This window comes from Equus caballus, chromosome 2 (assembly GCF_041296265.1).
Source record: "Equus caballus isolate H_3958 breed thoroughbred chromosome 2, TB-T2T, whole genome shotgun sequence".
Classification (NCBI taxonomy): Eukaryota; Metazoa; Chordata; class Mammalia; order Perissodactyla; family Equidae; genus Equus; species Equus caballus.
The window spans coordinates 33,652,265-33,675,344 of NC_091685.1; the positions used below are offsets into that span (position 1 = coordinate 33,652,265).

Sequence of the window (23,080 nt, forward strand, 5' to 3'; positions counted from 1 at the left end):
GCCTTCAGCTGTAAGGCACTTCACCAGGTCATTGAGCACTTTAAATAAAAAATAATCCACATGAAAGTACCTGACACACAGTAGGTCCTCAGAGAAACATTTGTTGTGCTGTCTAGACAAATTCATGCCTCCTCCTTTATGCTTTGGAATCTCAGAGACAGCCATGGGGGTGGACGGCATCCAGTGCTCAGGTCTATACTGAACCCAAAACAGACTGTAGAATGGCCAGTGGCAGTTAGGCCCAACCCAGCAGGGCCTCCCATCTGGAGAACGCAGGGGCAAGAAGCCTAAAAACTCAGCTTTCTACCCCAAAGGATATACAGTTCCAAGATGCCCATTTCCTCCCCCAGCAGTGAGTGTCCAAGTCTTTCTGTGAAGACAGATCACCCTGTACTTCCTAAGAGCTGCGAGCAATGACAGAGACACGGAACAAAACACACTCTCCCGAATCAGGATGTTCTGTGACGATTATAATTAGGAAAGTCGCTCAGAACAGGGTAGAACCTTGGGATGGCTGGTGGGGAGGCAGTCCAGACTAGGCTGGAACTTTAAAGAGGGCTCTCGAGAAGGAAAGGAAAGCATGGGGTGCTCTTGTCCTGGGGAGGACAAGGTGGGTTGCAAGGCGGGTGGCCCAGGCAGGAGAGAAACCCTTTATCACTTCAGTGGAAGACCGTGTTTCTTGAGTGTAATTCGGAAAAGCCATCTCTGCCCAGCCCCTGTAGGGTTGGAGCCCATTTGACAGATGTCCCCAGGTCCGTGAGAACATCTTCATGGAGTTTTCCAGGTGGCTGCCCCCTTAAGCACAGGTGGGAACCCAGGCTCTCCCAGGAGGTGGATGTTCTCCAACTGTCGCTATATCTTCTGCAGGTCCTGGGGCCCAAAGGAGGCGGGCAGCAGCTCCTGGACTGTCTTGACAACATACGTGCCATCCAGCTTGGTCATGTAGACATCCCAGTTGGTGCCAAACTGGAAAAGAGGCAAAGCCAGCATGAGGGAGGCAGTGTTGCCGAGGGGTTAGGACTGACCTGGGTTTGAGCCTGGCTCTCCCTCTTACGGTCTAACGTTCCTCTCTGTGCCTCCGTTTTCTCATCTGTGAAATGGGAATGACAATACCCATACTGTGCTCATAGAGCTTGAGAGACGAGCCAATGAAAGAATGTGTGTTAAGCAGTTAGAGTGCTTGGCATATTGTTAATGGGCAATAAACGCTCCGATCTGTGATTAAGGACTCACCAGGGCTTTATAAGAACAATATTCAACTTCTGGGGCCAGACCTCCTCCTGTTATGAAGGAAAACAATATCCACTTCCTTCACAGTATCACATTTACTCCTCACAACCAGAAGCTGCACGCCCGCCTCGGCACACACGAGATACCGCACACGCCTGATGTCAATATCTACTCTCTGAGGTCGGTGCTATTCTTATCCCCATTTTACTGATGAGAAAACTGAGGCTTAGCAGGGCAAAGTCTGCAAAGCAGTCCCTGGCCCCCAAGCCTCATTTCTTACTATTTGCTTTTTTTTTTTCTTTTTTCCAGTTTTGCCTCTCTTTCCTTCAGCTTTTTCACTTGCCTTCTCTCGTTTGCCACCATCTAATCTGTTTGGAGAAAATAGCAGTGAGCAGCTGAACCTCGGGGACCAGGGAGGGGGCGTCCTGATGTGGATTCCTCACATGGCCTGAGACAGGCCCTGGAGCTGGGCAGCCATTTCTGCCCCTCTGAAGTGACCCGAAGTCCATATTGTGAATTCAGTGCCTTCGTGGTGACACTTTTCATCTGATTTGGGAAATGAGTTCTGCTAACTGTGTCTGGTTTGCAGTCCTGGCAAGAAGCGGGAGGAAGATGGAGATGTCTGCCATGTTCGACAGATGCTTTGAAACCTAAGGGCACAAAAGCAAAACTGATACAACCCTCTCTTCCCTGAATTTACACAACTCCAAAAGCAGAAGCCCGCGTGGAACCAGCAGCTCCTGTTCTGCAAAGTGTCATTATGTCTCCTCTGAGGCTGAAAATAATCTGTCCCATTTACAGAACCATAGAGGCAGGGAGGCAGCCGTGAGGAGGCAGCTTTGCAGTCGGCCTGAACTGACCATGAATGCCAGCTCGTCACCGACTGGCTGTGTGTCCTTCAGCAGGTCATTTCACTTCTCTGAGAAATGAGGACAATGACACATCCTTTTCTCATAGGCTGGAGGTGGGGATTAAATGAGACGATGTATTTAGAGGGGCTAATGATGTCGCATCAGAGCCCTGGGTCCTGTGGGATTCTCCAAGCTGGTGGCTTTAACCTTTCGAGACTATGGAGGACAGAGACCTCTTTGAGAGTCCACAAAAGCTGCTGAGAATGTCATTCTCAGCATTTTCACATTCTCCTTCCCCAAATGTACACACACACGTCAAAAACTTCCTCTGGGCCCAGATTAAGAACTCATGCTGGGATCCACCCTTCTGTTTTTAGAGTTGAAAAACTGAGGCTTTCCATCAAGATGACCTTTGAATAAAGTGCATCGGATCCCTTGAGTCCTTTCCTTCTTTTTCTTTAGGAAGATTAGCCCTGAGCTAACCTCCACCACCAATCCTCCTCTTTTTGCTGAGGAAGACCGGCCCTGAGCTAACATCCGTGCCCATCTTCCTCTACTTTATATGTGGGATGCCTGCCACAGGGTGACTTGCCAAGCGGTGCCACGTCTGCACCCAGGATCCAGGCGGCGAACCCTGGGCCACCGAAGCGGAACGTGCGCACTTAACTGCTGCACCACTGGGCCAGCCCCTTGACTCCTTTCTTAAAAACACACAGTGGCTTCCCTTTACTCCTTTTTTTCCCCAACTTTTTTTTTAACGTGCTAAAATACACATAAGATTTACCATTTTAATGGGTACAACTCAGTTCCCTTTATTCTTAGAATAAAATATACCCTCTGGCCCGTGACCTCCAAGGCCGTGTGCCATGGCGTCCCTGCCCACCCTCTGACTTCATGTCCTGTTGCTTTTCCCCCTCACTCACCGTGTTCGAGCCTCTCTGGCCTTCTTGCAACTCATCAAACCCACCAGGTGTACGGGCATTAAACGTCCTGGCTCTTCCGCCCGCACGTCTTCTCTAGGCCTTTGTCTGCCTCATCTTTGCTCGTTGTTTATATCTCTACTCAAACGTCATCTTCAAATAAAGGCCTTTCCTGGCCATCTAAAGCAGGAGTTGGCAAACCTTTCTCTGTAAAGGACCAGATAGTAAATATTTTAGGCCTTATGGGCCATGTGGTCTGCTGTTGTAGGGCCAAAGCAGCCACAGACAAAACCTGAACAAGTGGATGTGGCCCTGTGCCAATAAAACTTTATTTACAACGTGGAAATTAATAAAAGAAACCTTAACTAAATTGGAGTGGGGAAGGGGGAGCCGTAGCGGGGCTCTCATGCTCTGTTGGATATTGTCAATTACACCAAAAAGGAAGAGGCACACACTGGCATCTTGCACCGGAAGTAAAACTCTGTCCTACGGAAGGAAGATTTCTCTCCCGACCTGGGAACAGCTCAGCCAATGCGAAAAGCCGAGGCTCAGCCAATGAGAAAAGCCGAGGCTCAGCCAATGCGAAAAGCCGAGGCTCAGCCAATGAGAAAAGCCGAGGCTCAGCCAATGAGAAAAGCCGAGGCTCAGCCAATGAGAAAAGTCGAGGCTCAGCCAATGAGAAGCCGTTGCAGCCCTCGACTGTCGCCTTCCGCCAGTGGACTTTCGTTAAGGACAGCCCCTCCCTCCGCCCCCTTTTGCCCTTGAAAGGCCGCTCCCTTATTTGCTGGATTTGCCTGTGGTTTGCCGTAGCATGTACATCTTGAATTACAATTCTTTTGGCTATTCCCACATAAACTCATCCTGAGATAAAATAACAGGCAAATTTGCTTTTTGAGTTGACAACAAGAAGCAGAAGGCTGGCGCCCTCGTTTGCTGACCTCCCACCCTGATCTAGAATATCACCTGCCGCCCCTTCTGTCACTCTTGACTGCTTTTTCTGCGTTCTTTTTCCATAGCCCTCATCACTCTCAGAAACTCTACTGTTGATTTCTTTTGCTCCTCGTTTATCGTCAGTCTCCTGCACCAGACGGTGACTCTGTGAGGACGGGGCCTGGCCTGTCTTTTCACCGTGGCTCGCAGCGCAAGCTCCATGTCTAGCACAGACTAGACACTCAGTAAGTGTTTGTCGAAGGAAAGAATAATTTCCAATGATTCATGCAAGCTTGGGGAGGCCTTAGAAGCCGGCCAACGTAGCAATTAGGACAGTGGCTGTGTCTCCCAGCTGGCGGCCTGGCCGTGCTCCCGTAGGCTGGGAAAGCAGGGAGGCATCCCTTTACATTCCAGAAAGAAAGAGAAGCTGCTTACCTCTCTCATGACTTGTCTGCAGGCCCCGCACGGGGAGATAAAGTCATCTTGCAGGTCACTGGGGAAGTAGAGAATCAGACATGGATCAGTGTCTCCTGAGGCACGACCACAAATGCTGAGATTCAGGCCCCGAGTCCTGCCCTGCTCCAGATGAGGTCAAACCCCATCGGGCAGCTCCTGAGTCACAGACGCGCCGTGTCCTCGAGGTGGAGAAGAAGCATGTGCTGGCCTCCCACACTTCCAAGAAGCAAGGCCATGGGCAGGAGCATTAGTGCATTCCGTAAACGTTAGTGATCGCTTACAGTCACCCACACCCCAGGGACACAAAGGTTAAGGAGAATTTGTGTCTCGCCTTAAAGAGATTGTTCAGCCCAGTGGGCAACATGGAAAACTGGATGTTATCATTTTAAACACAATGCAATAGGAATGCAGGGTGAGAGGGAGACAGCCCCTGCCCACAGAGTGAGGAGAATGTTTTGTGGAGGAGGTGGCATGTGGCTCAGTCCTTGGAGGAAGTGTAGCGTTCATAAGCCACCATTAGTGAGCAACTATTATGCTCCAAGCTCTGTGCCAGGCACTCGATATACATTATTTCATTTCATTCCCAGTACAGCCTGAGGGTCAGAATGACCAGGAAAGAGGTTCAGTGAGATGAAGTAACAGAGGTGCTCTTCTGAAGCCCCAAGTTTTTCTGTGTTGCAGGAAACGGAGATAGTATGTGCAAAGGCCCTGAGGCATGAAAGAATGAGGCATATGTGAAACAAAGAGAAAAGTGGGCTCCTTGCATTGGAGAAAGTCTGGAGAAGACAAGCTTATAGTGGAGGGGTAATCCTTTGTTTTTGAGAATTCAGGCACCTCCGGGCAGTCCTCCAGCTCTGAGCAGGGTGGAGGACGGTGATTAAAGAAAGTAGATTTAACTGTCAGAGCCTCCAAGCCTGCTGGGGCACCAGAGGTTAAGCCAGCAGCTGCCATCGTCCTTGCTCTTCTAGACCCACAGCTCTGTGATACCTCTGGAAAAACAGCATTTAAAGTTCGCTTCTTCGTCAGCTCCTCCTCTTGCCAATTTGACCAAGTCATTTTAACCCATGCAAGGCCCATTTCTTTGCCTATAATATGTGGGCAATAATGTCATCTACGTTGTTGTTGAAAGATAAAATGAGATAAGGTATACGAAAGGCTTCATAAATTTTAGAATGCTGTATGCATATTGTTATGGCCCATGCTAATTACTGGGCACTTACTCCTTTCCATAGATAAGCTCTGTCAGAATTTTAGTACCTTATCAAATACTGTTTTATTATATACTATGTGTTCTGTGTACTAGTTTATAATTCATTTGTCTTATTATATATTAATACTTATCACATTGTTTATTCTTTTTTTTTTTCTCTTTTTTTGAGGAAGATTAGCCCTGAGCTAACATCTGCTGCCAATCCTCCTCTTTTTGCTGAGGAAGACTGGCTCTGAGCCAACAACCGTGCCTATCTTCCTCTTTTTTATGTGGGATGCCTGCCACAGCACAGCTTGACAAGTGGTGCATAGGTCTGCACCTGGGATCCGAACCGGCGAACCCTGGGCCACCGAAGTGGAATGTGCAAACTTAACTGCTGTGCCACCAAGCCAGCCCCATATCACATTGTTTAATATGTGCCTAGAATATGCCAGGCATCCTGCAAAGCCCTTTATATACATGATCTCATTAATTACCACATATTTATTGAGCATGTACTATATGCCCAGCACTGTGGGTGCTGGGGATGCAGCAGTGAACGGACAGATGAAATTCATTGCATGCAGGAGTTTTTGACTATGGAGGGGAGCCGGACAGCCGACCGGCCGACTGACCAGCCGTGCATGAAGTGGGGCTAGAGGTAGATGCCGTGAGTGTAATAGAGCAGCTGAGGGCAGAGGGCTGGGGTGCTGTTTTATTTAATCCTCATGATAACTCCCTTTTGTAGGTGGGGGGGGGGGGGGTCCAGTCAAAGAACGGTTCTGCTCCATGGAAAGGTGGGGTCCTTTCTGAGCACACTGCCAGCTTCAGAACAAAAATCCATGGGGATATGAGAAGGTGGGGACCCCTGCCCTGGATGTCTACTGAAGCTAATTAACCCTTGTGAGGACCAGGTGACAGGTGGTACAGCCAGAGCCTCTCATAAGCTCTTTGGAGGTTGGACTCTATGTTATTTTTACTTCATTTCACCCATGTTGACCGAGAGCCTGCTCAGTGCTAGGCAGGCAGGGAGAAAGAGCAACAAAGACCAAGCAGAGAATCCCTGCCTTCAGGGCCCTTACTGGCTGGAGGGGGAGATAAAATCTGCATGTAAATGCCATAACACAGGTAGACTGTAGGAAGCACCATGGGAGAGGTGCTCTGAGTGAAATTCAGCCTCCTTTCCCTGGCCTGTAAGGCCTTGTATGATCTGGCCCTTGCCAAGATCACCACTTCCTTTCCCAGTCTTGTGAGATGCATGGCTAACTGCCCAATGTATAGCTCCTTGGACAAGATGACCTGCTGCATTAGGGTTTTCAAGTTGGAGGGGGTGGGCAGTGAACATACACTCCACTGGGAAGTTGGATTTGGCCTAGGGTTCAACCACCAAAAGTTACAAGATGGTGCATGCAAGCAGCGTAGCTCTGGAAACTGGGAGGCAGCCGATAGTAATAATGGCTTACACTTACATGGCACTTCCCTGTGCCAGGCACTATGCTGAGGACCTTAGGTGCATTAATTAATTTCATCCCCTAACAACCCTATAAGGCAGAGGAATGTAGGTGCTCTTGTCATCCACGTGTTACGGATCATGAAAGGTGACGTGACCTGCCCAACGTCACAGAGCTGGTGAGTGGCAGAACAGGATCTGAACCCAGGATGTGCGGCCTCTGCCTTCGGTAGTTTTGCAGTTTGCAGAAGTGATAACGATAACTTATAACAAGAGTTTTAATTATTGCATTCTCTGTGCCAGGAGCCTTACAGAAATAATTTCCCGAGTCCTCGCAACAGCCCAGTGGGGAAGTATTGCTCTCCTCCACTTCACAGATGAAAAGCCAGGCTCAGAGAGGAGCAGCAACGTGCTTCCTAGTGAAGCCCAGCGGAGGTCCGCAGGGGAGCAGGATTTGAAACCAGGTCTCACTAAGCCCGGAGCCAGGGCTATACCCATGACTTTTGTGTAAATAAGGACATTTGCTAATCATTGCTAGCAATATCTGGTCATGTTTAAAAGTAGATAATGACCAAGAGAAACCACCTTTCATTTGGAACATTCTAAACAGAGCAAGGCTACCGTGCCATCATCCTTTCTTTGACTTTGGCCTGTTTTTCCCCAGAATATCATTATTTTCTTGGATCAGCTTTGCAATTGAGTTATTCTTCCCCAACTTTCTTTTAATAAAGTGTAATTCACATCCTGATGTCTGCTCGTCCGCACAGAATGTTCCCAGCACGGCCTCATCTATTTCTCCCAAAGCTGAAGGGACGCCAGGCCTGACCTTGGCCACAGGGAGGGCTCTCGGAAGCCGGGGCCCTTCTCCCTAAGTGGACCTTGGCTCCAGTTACTCAGGACAAAACCTTCAATAACCTGGTCCCCCTCAGGGCCAGACCGAGGCAGAGATTAGGATCTTATAAAAGAGATGGAAGCTCGTTTCTGTCACACGGCTCCCATCAATCTCCGCAGCTTGCATTTCTGCCAGAAAGGTCATGCAGCTCCACTGCAAGGAAGAGAGAACTCACTGCACCCAGGCGTCCCCAAAGACCAAGATTGGGTGGGCCATGCCATCTCTCTCCGGGTGCGTTCAACATTTCCCATGTCGTTTCCCCTGCACCATTAACGTGCTAAGACAACTCTCTGAGACAAGGCACAGGTACACGCAAGAGCAATTCACCATTAGATCAGGAGTGTGATGGGGTCCGAGTCAAAGAGCCCTTCGCATGCTTGAATCCTGAAGCCACTGAGTCTGAGTCCAGAGCCAATGAGAACTCAAGGAGCATCCTTTGAGGGTAGCACGCGGGGACTTGCATGGTGATGTTTGGGGCACAGAGAGCGTGTTGCTCAGTGCTCTGGTTCAGCTGGAACCTGGGTGGGATTAGATGAGTTGGAACCATAACCAGAGTTTACCTGGCTGTCACTGTGCCAGCTTGTCTTTGTGTTCTGGTTCTTGGCACTAGAGGCGATTGACACCCAGGGCAGGAGTCAGCTGGCACAATGAAGGGGCCCAGCGTCAGCTCAAGGAGAGCGGGGAATGGCGTTTGAGTTCCCGGCACAGCATGGTGCAATGGAATGAGCCTGGAGTGAGACTCTAAGGATCTGGTTTTGTCCTGGCTCTGCCACCAACTCCTGGGAGTGTTGCTCAGCCTCTCTGGGCCTCAGTTTCTTCAGCTGTAAAACGGGGCGCGGGGAGTCCCTACCAGGTGATTCTTAGGTCCCTGCAGCTGTGGGTTTCTATGCTGCTTTTCTGTTGTCTCTCATGGGGTTTCTGTTGCACTTTGTGCCGTTATCAGAACAAAAACACACCTGCCTTGTCTTCAAGTTGCCTTGGTTATTTCCCTGTTCTTCGGCTCGCCGAGGGCAGAGTCTATTTCTTGTCTATCTCCTTATCCTCAGCACTCAGCCCTGCGTCCTATAAGGTGTCTGGCACTTAGGAAGTGCGGCATAAGCATATTTTAGGTGAATGAATGGACGAATGATAGGTGCGTGGTGGATGTTGGCTGGACAGATGAATGGATATTGCTGCGACCCGCCTGTCCCACTCACCTGGCGATAGCAATTGCCTTGAAGTCTTTGTACCCTTCTGAGACGGCCTTTTGGATGGCAGTCCGTTCAGCACAGATGCCCAGAGGGTAGCAGGCGTTTTCTATGTTGCACCCTGAGAAGAAAGGAGCGCCTAGTGAGCGGAAGCCCTTCCTGTTGCACAGGTTGAGCAAGAGGCTTGCCCCATTCCAGGGCAGGGAGGGACCTGTTGCCCTGAATGGGGTGGGGAGAAGGAGAAGGCAATTTGACCCAGGGCGGGAGGCTCTGTGACCCACTGGGGCAGGGACCCTGCCCAAGAAATGCCCTCTCTCCTCACTTACCCAAGGCCTCCATCTCGAAGCACAGCCTGGGAGCAGGGGCAGCGTAACAGGGCGTATGAACCCGGCCTCATCTCCCCAGGGGAGGTCAAGGTCAAGAGAGATGCCGAAGCTTAAGAAGGTAAGCCGGACCCCCACCCCTGAATCTAAGAGACAGAAGCCACAGGGTGGGTTGCCTGCTGGTGGCAGTGGTGGCGGGAGGGGCTCCTGATTCAAAGATTGGGCCTAGGCAAAATTGTTGGTGCTGGTTATCAGCTATCAGAGATCAACCAGGGTTCTATGTGACGTGTGTTTCAAAACAAACTGTCAAAACCATCAAACTAACCCAAGAAAAACACCCAAGCTTTGCAAAAGGTGTCTGTGATTGCACAAGACTTAAGGCAACCCCAGGCTTCTCGTGAGAGGTAGGCTGTGAAGGTGGCACAGCCTGCAGTCAGGAAGTCCTCCCCAGTGTCCCTCTCAGGGGTAACCCTGGGGGACAGAGGGCAAGGCCTGCTCCCAGGAGATAAAACGTTGGCATAGCCAGGTTGACTGACTAAGAAACTCCCCATATGCAGGGAGGGAAGGCCATGGACAAATGGCTCCAGGAGCTGGGCCTTCCCCTGGCCATCAGGATATGTTATATGGTCTGTATCACCCTTCGCAGCTTGCCTTTCTCCCTGAGGCAGAGACAGTAATTGTTCCCCGGTATTCATTTTCTCCTCCTTCCTTTAAGTAATACAAGTGACCCCCCCCTTCCAATATGGCAGATCACATGACCACTCAGCCAGAGACTATATTTCCCAGACTCCCTCACTGCATAGCGTGGCCATGTGACTAAGTTTGGCCAATATGTGGTCCAAAGAGATTTCTGGATCACATTTTTTGTAAAAAGATTGCTCACTCTTTACTTCCTTTCCTTGCCCCTCCACAGGCTGCGATGGGGTGACAGCTTTGACCATGTGGTTTGTGGTCATGGGGATGGAGGAACAATGAGACAGAAGAAACTTGGTGTCCTGGTCAACTCATGGCGCAGAGTTGAGCTGCCTTTTGCCCTGGACCCACGGCCTATTCTGAATTGTTACGTGAGAGAAAAAGAATTCTGCCATGTTTGGGTCATTTTACTTGGGGATTTTTGTTACAGCAGCTTAATCTATATCTGACTAATACAGAGACTGAAGGTGGGATGCGGGTTTACCATAAAAGTCTACAACATGTGGCCTTGGCCTATCAATTAGGTAACGTAGAAGAAAATACAGACACGGCAGGTGGAAAGCTGAGGGCCCCTGCCACTCCATCAGATTGGTGAAGGCCCACCCTGCAATAACCCGGAAGGCAGACCACGTCACCGATCATTAGGATTTTTCTACCTGGCAATGGCAATGGGAGTCAGCTCTGTGGCAAAGTTCTGATTAAGAATGTCATCTTCCCACCCAGCCTTTTGTTTCTGGTACCTCAAGGTAGCTAGTGTTTAAATGAGGCAGCAGGGCTGGGCTGGGCAGGAAAGCCAGTTAGTGAAAAAGGAGAGTTGGTAGCTTGAGAACCGTGTCCAGCAAGGATCTCTGGGTGTGGCACTCCTGTCTGAAAGGGATTGGAAGCAAAGAGACCGGAAAGTTTCCAAGTTTATGGTATTTTGGAGAGCCAAAGAAGCCAAAAGTCTGGCCTGCAAAATCCTGTGATTTTTCCATCCCTAAATAAAGCTCTAGACCCCCATAACTCCACCAACGGAAGTGAGCTGAGAGAGCTGTATAGCCCCAAAGAGGGCGTTCTCTCCAACCCCCACTCAGATGTGGGCCTGAGGATGATAATGGTCAAGGAAGAAGCTCCCAGAGGGCCAAGCCAGGGGCCTCAGCGGACAGTGGACAAGGAGGTTACCCCCAGAGCAGAAAAGAGAGGCAGAGTGTCCGCCAGAGCAGGGAGTCTGCAGCCTTCTTGCCCGGCGAGGGTGATAACTGCGTGGACGAGTGGTCGCCGTGTGCTCTCTGTTCTCCCCTTTTCCTAACAGGTGATTTGATGACTGTTATCCCTTCTGGCTTCATGTCGTGTATTGCAGGAGTGGGTGTGAAGTGGCGGGCAGACGATTACTTTTTAGTGTTCTGGCCACTAAAACAGCAGGGCCACATCTGGACCCAAGGAAGGGGACTGTGCACCACCATGAGATCCTACTCTTGGAGCTGGAGCAGTGACTGGGTGGGACTTTGGGTGGCCTCCCTTGAGGGGGTGGGAAGTGGGTCCTATGTGTGGAAGAAGGATGTGCACAGATATTTACAGGCCACAGGGGGCCTGTGGCAAAGACCATTCCCAGTGTTCCCTCTCCCAACAGAATCCACTGCACTTTGGCTGGGCACATGGCTACCCAGCTGGAGATACAGTTCCCAGCCTCCCTGGAGGCGTGTAGTCCCGCAGTTTTGGCCAATGGGATGTGGACAGAAGTGATGGGTGCAACTTCTACATGACATCTTTCTGGGGACGTGGCTTGCCCCCCGCTTCATCTTTCCCTTTCCCAGAGGCTGGAACATGGATGTGATGACGTGTGCCAGTTTTGAACAGGGGGATGAGGACACCACTCTGTGGATGGCAGGACATCAAGACAGAAGGAAGCTGATCTCCTGAACCACCTTGCAGAGCTGAGGGGAGCAGAAGAGTCCGCATGCCCAGACTCCAGCCCTGCCCTGCTCTGTTAGAGGAGAGACCCGAGTGAGCAGGGGTCTTGTTCGAGTCGCGGCATTTGCGTTTGTTTCCTCAACTTAGTCTGTTCCTCACCTGTTACACACCCTTTTTCTAAGTCTGAGCTTTCATTGCGATTATGCAGTATTTTGTTCCTCCTGTATTTATCAAATTTGGAAAGTGTTTGGTCATTCTCTACTCATATATTTTTGTCCCCTATTTTTCTGCTCCTTCCTTATTCACATCGACGTGTGAGGAGGAGGGGTTAAATTAATCACAAATTAATCCTTTAACCCCCTACCCATTGTCACGGTTCTCAGGATCACGGGCACTCCTGTCCCACTGATGGAGGAGAATGGATGTCCCTGGACAGCTGGGTACCTTCGCTGCAAGTCTCCTGCTGGGGTACCGGGGGGTGTTCACTAACAGGCTGTGTGGGGTTAGGTGGGGACAGATTTGGAATTACACTTTTGGGAAGAAGGGCGGGTGTGTATCCTGGGCACCAAAGAGCAGACTATACTGAGCATTTATTGTTTTGATAATTTAGCACTTTTTCCTCCTTTTTTTTCCTGGGGAATGAGTCTTACCTCATTCCTCAGTGCATAGTTCAAGTGGGAGTGGCCACCCTTTCTCACATGACCTTCTTATTGGTCTAAGGATGAGCACCTGACCCACGCTGGGTCAATCAGAGTTCTTCTCCACGCAGGAAATACAGTTCCTCTGTGAGACTAAGAGTGTGGACCTGGGTCCTGCTGGTGGCCTAGTTTCCATTCGTTATGGAGGAGATCATTAGGAGACAATGAAATGGACATTCAGAAGAACGGATGAGAGATGAGATGAGAGATGGCCAGAAAAGTCCGGCCTGGTGCCAGTTGTCCCTGAGGCCCAGCCACACTCCAGCTCTTCCTATAGTTAGTTATATGAACCAATACACTCTGCTTTTGTCTAAAATAGTTCACTTGCATTTCTATCACTTGCAACCATAAAGAAATCTGTCAATACAGTTGGGATGCAGGACAGGGAGTGATCAAGGAGTGGTTAACTTTTATTGCCCACCTGCTTTGGCCAAGCATTTGTCCATATCCACATGTGAGTTACAGTGGCCAGGACAGCTGGCCCCTTATTGCTCAGCCTCTCTGCTGGGTCAATGAAAGTTAAGTGAATAAATGAATACATCTCTCTTGCTCCCCAGCTAGACTCCCCGGACAGGTTCCTGATGGCCACCTGAAAAGACTTCCTTTAAACCCATCCTTGCCTGCCCGTCCACATCTGCCCTTCCCACCTTTGCTGACTTTGACCTCACTGCATTTGACTTCTGCCTCTCCCAGATTTTTATTTAATTAAATTAAATTAATAATTTTGTGTGTGTGTGTGAGGAAGATCGGCCCTGAGCTAACATCTGTGCCAACCTTCCTTTACCTTATGTGGGACACCACCACAGCATGGCTTGATGAGCGGTGCTAGGTCCACACCCGGGGTCTGAACTTGCGAACCCCAGGCCACCAAAGCAGAGCGTGCAAACCCAACCACTATGCCACCCGGCTGGCCCCTTATTTTTTTTTAATTGGTTCATTGTCTCTCCCAGATTAAGATTCCTGCCAGGCTTGCTCCCCACTCTCCATCTAGCAATCCTCCCAGCCCTGCCTTGTCCCTGACTCGTGGGCACTTCCCCTATTCAATGTGATTCATACAAATCTTGGGTTTTATGGAGTAGCTGCTGAAGCAAATTGCCAAATTGCAGAAGGCCCAGTCTGTCAGGACGGTTGCCCGTGTCTGCGTGTGAAGTGCGGAATGGCCTCATACAGAGAAACCTTCCTTTCCTGTGGGCAAGATTTCAACAGGCCGGTTAGAAAGAGAGAGGCGTTGTTTCAGAAGGCAGCACGCTTACAAGCCCCGCTGCTCAGAGAGGCCTTCGTAGGAAGAGCCCCGAGGTTCTACCCTGCGACCCTTTGTCCCACTGGCTCTGAGAATTTGGGGAAGGGACTGAACCTTCTGGAGGCTCAGTGTCCTCATCCGTGAGCTGACAATGGCAGTGCCCTCCACAGAGGCCTCCCGTGAGGATGAGTTGAGATGGCACGTGTAAAGCAGTCAGTACAAAGCCTGCTAAGTGCTCTGATTAATTGCCTGAAAGTCAGGGTTCTGGTGGCGGTAGGCCTGGGTGACTGAGCTTCTGCTCCGTCTAGACAAGGCATGACAGTGGCCCTATTTCTGTCCTTCAGGCACTTGGACATCCTTTCCAGGATTACAAGCTTTTACATAATATAGTGCCAACCTGCCTACCTCTTGGACCTCATCTCATTTTGCTCTCCAGGCCTATTAGCCTTGCAGCTGTTCCCAAGGATGGCTAGGACGCTTCTGCCACAGGATCTTTGCACTGGCTGTTCCCACTGCTTGGAACTCTTTACTCTCTATATGCACATAGCTGGCTCTACTCAGGTCTCTGCTCAAATGTCACCTCCTCAGAGAAGCCTTCTGTGATTGCGCTATCTAAAATTGCCTCCTCCCACCACTGCCTCCAACCCTCTCAATCCATTTATCCTGCTTTAATTTTCTTCATAGCACTTAACACCTTCCTAAATATATGTCTTTATTATCTAATTCCTCCATTGTAGTGTAAACTTCCTGAGGGCAGGGACTTTGTCTATGCTGTACATTGCAGCATGCCCAGGGCCTAGAACAGTGGGGCCAACGAGCCTCCCAGTTACTTATTATCAAATGATGAAATTTCCCACTTCAGTGCTAGAGCTCTGAGATGCAAGGGAATAACTGTATTTGGGGCGTCTCGCAAGTTCAAGCGTAATTTCCGTCTTGCTTTAAAAACAGGGAAAAAAGAGGAAGGAAGTCCTTGGCCATGAACTGCAATCTGAAAGGCCAAACAATTTGTTTTGCTTCCCTAAGCCTGGAAAACAGGCTGTCGTCTATCTAGACAAACCAATTCCATTCCTGGTGTTGCTTTCACTTCCTCCAAAACACACACGAGACGGGCTGGGATGGTGCCAAGTGAGGAATCCATAATTAGAAGATTGGACCAAATAATACTATGATGATGGTGCTAGTATTACTAATTGCTTTCTTTTATTCTTTTTTGAGGAAGATTAGCCCTGAGCTAACATCTGCTGCCAATTCTCCTCTTTTTCCTGAGGAAGACTGGCCCTTAGCTAACATCTGTGCCCATCTTCCTCTACTTTATACGTGGGACACCTACCACAGCATGGCGTGCCAAGCGGTGCCATGTCCGCACCTGGGATCTGAACCGGTGAACCCGAGGCCGCCGAAGCGGAACGTGCGCACTTCACTTCTGCACTGCTAGGCCAGCCGCTATTCTTTTCTCTAATTGCTTTCCTTTTACTGCCAGGCACTCTGTGGAACACTTTCTCTGCACTATGTCATTAATCCCATTAACGACACTGTAAGGCAGCTCCTGCTATAACCCCATTCTGCAGAGGGTAAGAGCTGAGGCTGGTGGCGGGGAGCCAGGACTCACATCCTGGCCTGTCGGATACAAGGACTGCCCTTTTTCTTTCTGGCATTTCGGTGAGGCCATGTTTTGAGGTGGTTTGGTGCTTAAGCCAGGGTTGGGGTCAGATGTCATCTAGACATCAGCAAGGAAAAAGTTCACAAAGAGGCAGTTCGGACCCTGTCACCCAGAGTAGAGAGCAGGGCAGGAGAACATGGCACGCGGCCTGTGCCCACTCTCTCTTCTGAGGGATCTTAGTAAGATTAGAGCAGCAGTTCTCACACTCAAGCATGTGGGCATCAGAATCCTCTGGAGGGCTTCTTAAAATGGATATCTGAGCCTTACGCCTGGAGTTTCTGCTTCAGTGGGTCTGGGTTGGAGCCCAAGAATTCACATTTCTAACAAATTCCCAGGAGGTGCTGAGGCTGGGGGTCTGGGACCACATTTGAGAATCAAAGGACTAGAGAAACGTCATGTCCACGTGCTTGAGGACTACACTCTCTCCGTGTTCCTGCCCCCCGCCCACTGCCAATGCAACGCAGTTTCACGTATGCATTATCCTAACTCAGCTGTCGACTCAGAGGTGTTAGTGAAGCTCATCCTTGTAATGAGCCACTGTTGAGTGACAATGGAGTGCACCAATGGATGAACCCCAGGTGTGGCAGGTGGGCAGGGCTGCAAGGAGAGGAAGCTGGTCTGGGGAGCCTGCTTTGACTCACTTGGAAGTGCTGTGGGTGGGGCTGAGGGGCCTGTAGTAAGTCAACCGCTGTGCAGAGAGGGTAATATAAAGCACCAAAGAGTGACGTGGAGGAGAAAGGGAGCCCAGGGAGGAATCAGGAGGGCGGGGGCTGATCTGGGGAAGATGAGTGAAGGGCCAGATTGAAGGCTTAGCCAAGGCAAGCTGGATTCAGCAATTAGCCAGGATATCCTTGTCTTTTTTTTTTTTTTAAGGAAGATTACTCCTCAGCTAACATCTGCTGCCAGTCCTCCTCTTTTTTTTGCTGAGGAAGACTGGCCCTTAGCTAACATCTGTGCCCATCTTTCTCTACTTTATATGTGGGATGCCTGCCACAGCATGGCTTGATAAGCTGTGTGGGTCCATGCCTAGGATCTGAACCTGCAAACCCCAGTTGCTGGAGTGGAGTGCATGAACTTCATTGCTACGCCACTGGGCTGGGCCCCTCAAGTGTCTTTGTAAATGTTGTTTGTTCCTCCCAGAATTCATTACAGCTGATCCAGTAAAGTGCTTTTTTCCCTAGATGGCGATGGCATGTATAAAATGCCGTAGTCCTTCTAGAGAGAGGGAGGGAGAGATGGACCAAGGCCACGAGCTGAGGAGAGAAACTCTCATCCCTTGTGTGGAGCCAGCAAAGAGCGGTCCTCCGTGATTCTCCTCCACCATCTCTCATCGGCTTTCCACAGACCCTGGCTGAGGGCTGCCACCTGGGAGGCCCTGGGCTGGCTCCGTTTCCCCTGCCCAGTCCCGCTTCTGTCCCATCTTAAGGCTTCTCTTTGTGTCCTCACCTCACCCAGCTCCTCCTCTCTCCGTGGCTCTCCCGACAGCAGTCACAGAAGGTAGTTGTTGTAGCTATGAACTACCATTCTGGTGGCCCATCTGCGAGGGCCACAAGGCCTGGGCAGGGTTGGGGGTAATAGAGGGAAAATGATCGTTATTATGAGATCGTGACAGAAAGGCTGTCCTTGCAGCCAGACCTGCTTTTGAATTGGATGGAACACCAGCTGCCTCTGAGTGGGGAAATTCCACGAGGGGCTGGTCTTTTGTGCAGCTGGAGAAAGTCGCAGGACTGGGCAGACCTGTCCCACTATAAGCTGTAAACTCACAGCGTCTAAATACCGCTGTGCCCTCGCTGCTTCCTAATGTCTCTGGATCACCCCCTGATGCCCTATCTGGTTTCCTCCGTGGTTCGAGGTCCCCTCCCCTCCAAGCCCTGCCATACTGCCGTCTGTCCTCGCTTTCCATCTCAGTGAGGAGATCCGGAGATTCTGGGGCCCTTCCTCCGTTGGTTCCCCTCTCCTCATCACGACTCTCTGCCCCATCCACATATCCACCTTGTGGCAGAAAGAGTGTGGCATTTGGAATCAGATCAAACTGAATCTCGGATAGCTCATTTATAAAACGTGGGGCGTTTGGCAATGGTTTTGGTCTGCTTGGCACCTCCACAGTCCTTGTGGGTACAGACCCCCATCAAGGAGGATATGCGAATCAGCAGGTCCCATCACAGTACTCCCTCACAACTGTGATTGGCCCGGGGATGAGCACATGCAATCGAGCCCTTCCTGGAATTTTTCCATCTCGAGCCTGCACTTATGTTCCCTGATGCCTGGAGAAAGTCCACCTGCAGGGTAAGAGAAAGAAACCAGCACCCAGAAGGATAAGGAAGGGCGTGGTGACATCTGAGTTCCTGGATCCAGCTGTTTCTGAGACAACATCTACCCTTGCCCATTACGGTTCCGGGTGGTTTCTCTCATTTACAACTGAAAGTGCTCTGACTAATGCATGTGACACTCATCGTCCTCCCTCACATAGTGGCTGTCACATTACGAGAGATCTTCCATACGAAGGGCTTAGTGAGCGCTCAATCCATGGTGTCTATTAATATTGCTCTTGGTTCCTGTCCGTCATGTCCCCAGTATCAGCCAGCTCTGCTTTCAGTGTCCCACCTCGGTCAGTGCCTCGTCACTCCCTGGCTGCTCTGGTTGGAAATCCTGGGACAATATTCCTTTCTTCTGTTTCTAATACTGCCCATCCCAGGCCCGGTCCATTTGTCCCACACGATATCTCTGAGACCTTTCCTTCCTCTTCATTCTACCTGCTACTGTCCTAGTCCGAGCGATTCATTCACACGTTCACTGAACCTTACCTGAGGACGCAGTATAGGCCAGGCAAGGTGCCGGCACCGTGGACAGGTCAGTGAACAAGACAGACATCGTCCCCCTGACACTCTCTTTGCCTCTGCCCTCCTTGAGTACTAACAGATGAATTGTCCTCGAACACCACTCTTGTGTTACTCTTCTTCTTAATAACATTCCTTGGCTGCCTACTTCCTACCTCATCAGATCTCGGTGTCTCTGCTCAGCCTTCAAAAGCCCTCCGCAATCTGCCTCCCAGTCATCATCATCATCCCTTTAAGAGGAGAAGTAGAAGCAGCCATCATCTGTGACATTCTTATTGTGGGCCAGAACCTGTGCTAATCTGTTTACAGGCATCAGCTCCTTTAAAGCCCCACAGCCAGGGATGAGAGTCAACATATGCACTGATGGAGGTGGCGCGGCTCCAGCAATCAGGCAGGACCCTGGCCGCCACGCCAGGCCAGGCGAGCCCGCTCCGATCACAGCCGCCCTGAAAAGCCGGCTTAGTGATCCTCCCATTACATCCGTGTAAGCTGACACTCAGAAGGGTGAAGGGTCTTGCTAGGGTCACACAGCCGATAAACAGCAGCACCAGGATTCAAACCTAGGAGCCTCTAACTCCAGAGCCTTCGCCCCATCCCATAGGGCCTCCCTAAAGCCCTACTGCACAGCCCTTTCTATGGGGACACAGGTTCTTCCCTGCGACTTAAATAGGCTACCCTCCTGCTCACTTCATTCATTCACTCCCACAGTCATCAGGTGAGGCTCCCACTTTGAGCCATGGCCTGCGTAAGAGGAAGGGACCTCCTCGAAGGCAGGGACTACATCATTTCTGTTCACTGTGATATCCCCAGCACCTGGTACGTTACCCAGCACGTAACTGGTGCTCGGTGAATACTTGTTGAATGAATGAATCAGTGCAAGGATGGAGGGGGCCCCTCCCTGTATACCATCTGAAGGGGATGTGGAGGCGTTGGAAAGAAGCAATAGCTGATTCCGTGTGCATGGTCCTGGAGCCATGGGGTAGGGTGGGTGGCAATGTTGTTTGTGGTAGTGGTTAATGTTTAATACCCATCTGAGCCACCAGGCCAGGCCTGAATTTCCACATGGGACACAGAGATTCTTTATTCCCCTCAGAGTAGCAGACTTTGGAGTCAGAGGAGCTCAGGGTTCACATTCCAGCTCTGTGGGCTTACGGGTTAATCTCCCGGAGCCTGTTTCCTTCTCTGCAAGGTGGGGATATAGCGACCACCTTGCAGGCTTGTAAGGGTTAGACGGGTAACATTAGGCATGTTCCTTCCATGTGTTAGCACTCGCTCAAGGTTACTTCTCCAGCTCAAAGCTGTTTAAGACTCAGGTGACTCATGAAATTGGACAGAACCTCAAAAGACAAAGAGATAACACGAACATCAAGGAGAACCCAGAAGGGGCACTATCAAAGGGGAGGCAGGGGCCCCAGTGGCCTCACAGCTGAGCAGCAGCGGGGGTGAGTGGCTCACACCTGTCCCAGGGTGCTGGGGGTGACCAGTTAGATGCACATGTGGGAGTCTCTGCTCCTTTAACTACCTGCTGCCAAGCGGAAGGAGAAGGCTAGGCACCGGGACCGGGCACTCCCATCCAACCCTTTGTGCCAATTCTCATCTGCCCTGGGGTGGTCGTGGGAAGGAGAGGGGTGGGGAGGGGCATGGCTTACCAGCCACCTCCACACCATGTTCCCCACCATCCTGAAAGAGAATCCCCCTTAACTTAGCAAAAATAAGTGTGAACTTTTGCTCAAGTGAGCTTTTCTATTAAACCAACAAAACAAGGGCAGGCCCAGTGGCATAGCGGTTAAGTTCGCATGCTTGCTTTGGGCGCCCAGGGTTCACCAGTTCAAATCCTGGGCGTGGATCTGCACACTGCTCAAAAGCCATGCTGACGTGGCGTCCCACATAGAAGAACTAGAAGGACCTACAACTAGAATATACAACTATGTACTGGGGCTGCGGGGAGAAAAAGAAAAAGAGGAAGGTTGGTAACAGATGTTAGCTCAGGGCCAACCTTCCTCACCAAAAAGCATATAAAAAACCCCACAAACCAACAAAACAAAGGAAAGTTGCTTAGGAACAGATTCATGCTGACTCAGATTCCTGTCTCCACCTCGCCAGGCCAGCACTCATTGCTGGTCACCAAACCCATCCTGGCTCTTTCCTCCAAGACTCTCTGCAAGGCCGGCACCCTATCAACAAGCTGCCTGACCTGGATTCCTGGCTTTCTCCCCCAGCCATCTGCCAGCATGGTGGGTGATGGGAAAAAGCAGGGTTTTGGGGACCCCAGCCATGGGTTCCACCACCAGTGTCCCCGTGTGACCTTGAGCAGGTTGTGTCACCTCTTTGGGCCTCAGTTTCTGCATTGAAAAATGGGCGTAACACCTGGGTCGGTGGGTCAGAGGGGTGGACTTGCTGACAGAACTTGTGGGGGCCTTAGCAGGGTCCGGACACAAGAGGGCTCAGAGAGAATTAACCCTCTTCCCCCCAGGACACGAGGACTGCTGATGCCTCCCGTTCCGGCCTCTCCCTCCAGCTCCCTTCCTCATCCCACCTCCGGCTTCCCAGTCCTCCAAGAATCAAAAGCCCTTGGATTTAAGCAGCAGATGGGTTTTTGGGGCTCCTTGAGACCTTCAAGCCCCCATGTCGGACAGCAAGCAGAGCAGGGGCGAGAGGCAGCATTGCCCTCTCAGAGCTGCCCTCTTCTTGGCCTGTGCCTCCCACGCGTCCTTCTTGCTTGTCTGCTTGTCCTCCTCTGACTTCCCCATCCAGGCTGCCGGGGATGGGTCCCCAGGCGCCCGCCCTTACCCGAGAAGATCCTCCCGTCCAGGGTGAGGAGGGCGGCCCCCACAGGGAAGTGACTGTAGGGGCAGTAGGCTGACTTCTTGGCCTCCTGGCAGGAGAGCAGCAGCTGCTGGACCTGCTCGGGCTCCAGGGCGCAGGCGGCACGTTCCTGGGCCATGTCAGTTCCAGCCGGTGGAGGAGAGGAAACAAGAGCTTGCTGTCTGGCGAGGCTGGGCCCCACTAAGACTAAGACGGCAGCTCCTCCCCCCGGGTGTGTCCCTGCGGCAGGGCCAGACCAGGGAGAGGAGCCTCCAGCAGTTTGGAGCCAGAGGGGATGATGTGTAGGGCTGAGCTGGTGTGTGTCCCCGTGTGGAAGGATGTGTCTTTCACACTCTCCCTTAGGAACGGTTCTCACTGCTGACTCACTGATGGGTGAGAGGGTGAGGGGATGGGTGCCACCATGTAGGAGGTGACTGCGGACACATATTCCTCAGGGAAGACGCTGTTGGGTGGATCGGCATGAGGTCTAGAAAGTCCAAGGGTTGAAAACTCTCAGTTTGTTGAATGACTTTTTCTCTCCTTTGCTGAATGAAGGGATGAGGCTGAAAGGGCAGGGCTGGGGCAGCCACATTCCCAAGACAGGGAACGTGAGGGCAGCAGTAAGATTGGGGAGCTTCCTTATTTCACCCCTTCCCCTTCCAACTCCTCCCTGTCTCAACACGGAATTCAATAATTATCTCAGCCGGAGGGAACCTCAGACATCCTCTTCCTGGGCCTTCTCGTTGCTTTGTTGGCAGAATGAACATTGGGTTGGTGGGAAAGGAAGTGGGTTTGCATCCTGGCTCCACCACGTTCCACATGTGTGATGGATGGCAAGTTACTTGACCTCTCTGAGCCAGTTCCCTCGTCTCCACGGTGAGGGTAGTGTTAACCTCTGTTCTCTGTCCTGGGATCATGGAAGAGCTTGAGTGTTGGAGTTTAGTCGACCTAGTTTGAATTCTAGTTCTGCCATTTATCAGCCATACGACATTGGGGAGGTCATACCACCCCCTAAGCCTCAGTTCCCTCATCTGTAAAGTGGTGCCCTGACAGCGCTTCACAGAGCTGTTGTGAGGATCGAATGAGATAACGTGTGTACAGCGAGGGTGGTTGGAGGACCCTGTGACATCATGGTGTGAGCTCCCTTTGTGGCTCCATGCAGATTGGGTTATTGTCATTAAGAGACTCGGCCAAGATCACCTAGGAAGGCAGAACACCAGTTAGAGTGTCCAGAGGTGTCCCAGCGTCCCCAGACCCCCGGCGAGCAGGAGTAAATCAGCAGCTTCTCCGAGGGCGTGGACGGAAGGCGAGGAAGGGAACGGGGAACAGCAGGCGAGGGGCAGAAAATGAGGCAGCGTCTCCAGGTCCTGCACGCTGACATCTCTGTGCTGTGCAGCCCAGCATCCCTGTATCCTGCAGCCTGGCTCCTCTGTGTCCTGGGTCTGCAGCTCCCAGCCACGTAGAGACTCAGCTGGGCCACTGGAGAGTTGGCACTTTGCCTCATTTCCTCCTCCCCCCCCCTTCCTTCCCCACTTCTGAGTCCCCCCACACCCTTTCCGCACATCCAGCCCTCAGAGAAGCAGCTGGTTCCCTCTCGTCACTATTGCATTTTCCTGCTGGATCTATACCTTTGGCATCCAGAGAGGTTTCCTGGATCTGAGGCAGGGCTGGCAGAGAATCCGTGGGGAATGCTCTCCTGTCTCCTCTATTCCGGCACTGCCCAGACACCCCAAAGGCCCTTCCCCCCAGGGAAGAAATCAAAGGATGTCCTGGGACCATGGGGACCCACTCAAAATGGGAATACTTCTATAGCTTTTGGTGGCCAAGTA

At 51.2% G+C, this 23,080-nt stretch overlaps 1 protein-coding gene and 1 long non-coding RNA gene across 3 annotated transcripts; one reads left to right on the plus strand and one right to left on the minus strand.

Annotated features, from left to right (window-relative positions):
- Positions 1–449: 449 nt before the first annotated feature.
- CDA (cytidine deaminase) lies at positions 450–21,622 on the minus strand. 2 transcript variants are annotated; one of them, XR_011432747.1, is made up of 5 exons: positions 21,237–21,580; positions 9,115–9,226; positions 4,367–4,424; positions 3,005–3,208; positions 450–966 (listed from the first exon to the last, which is right to left on the minus strand). XR_011432747.1 is itself a non-coding variant. In XM_001504335.6 (4 exons), the coding sequence occupies exons 1-4, from the start codon at positions 21,388–21,390 to the stop codon at positions 853–855; spliced, it is 438 nt and encodes a 145-aa protein (XP_001504385.3). In that variant the 5' UTR covers positions 21,391–21,622; the 3' UTR covers positions 450–852. The 2 variants fall into 2 exon arrangements, 1 of the variants encoding a protein (XP_001504385.3); XM_001504335.6 differs by lacking the exon at positions 3,005–3,208 and having other exon boundaries at positions 21,237–21,622.
- On the plus strand, positions 9,292–13,428 carry LOC102148657 (uncharacterized). The gene is made up of 3 exons (XR_011432748.1): positions 9,292–9,549; positions 10,342–11,412; positions 11,915–13,428. It is a non-coding gene; the product is annotated as an uncharacterized lncRNA (long non-coding RNA).
- Positions 21,623–23,080: the final 1,458 nt, after the last annotated feature.

What these genes read in the sequence shown, in the direction of transcription:
- CDA (XM_001504335.6), bottom strand. Translation starts at nt 21,390, where the DNA reads ATGGCCCAGGAACGTGCCGCCTGCGCCCTGGAGCCCGAGCAGGTCCAG. An exon ending in GGACGGGAGGATCTTCTCGG is followed by an intron (nt 9,227 to 21,236) that starts GTAAGGGCGGGC and finishes CTTTCTTCTCAG; the next exon opens with GGTGCAACATAGAAAACGCC. An exon ending in AAGGCAATTGCTATCGCCAG is followed by an intron (nt 4,425 to 9,114) that starts GTGAGTGGGACA and finishes CTACTTCCCCAG; the next exon opens with TGACCTGCAAGATGACTTTA.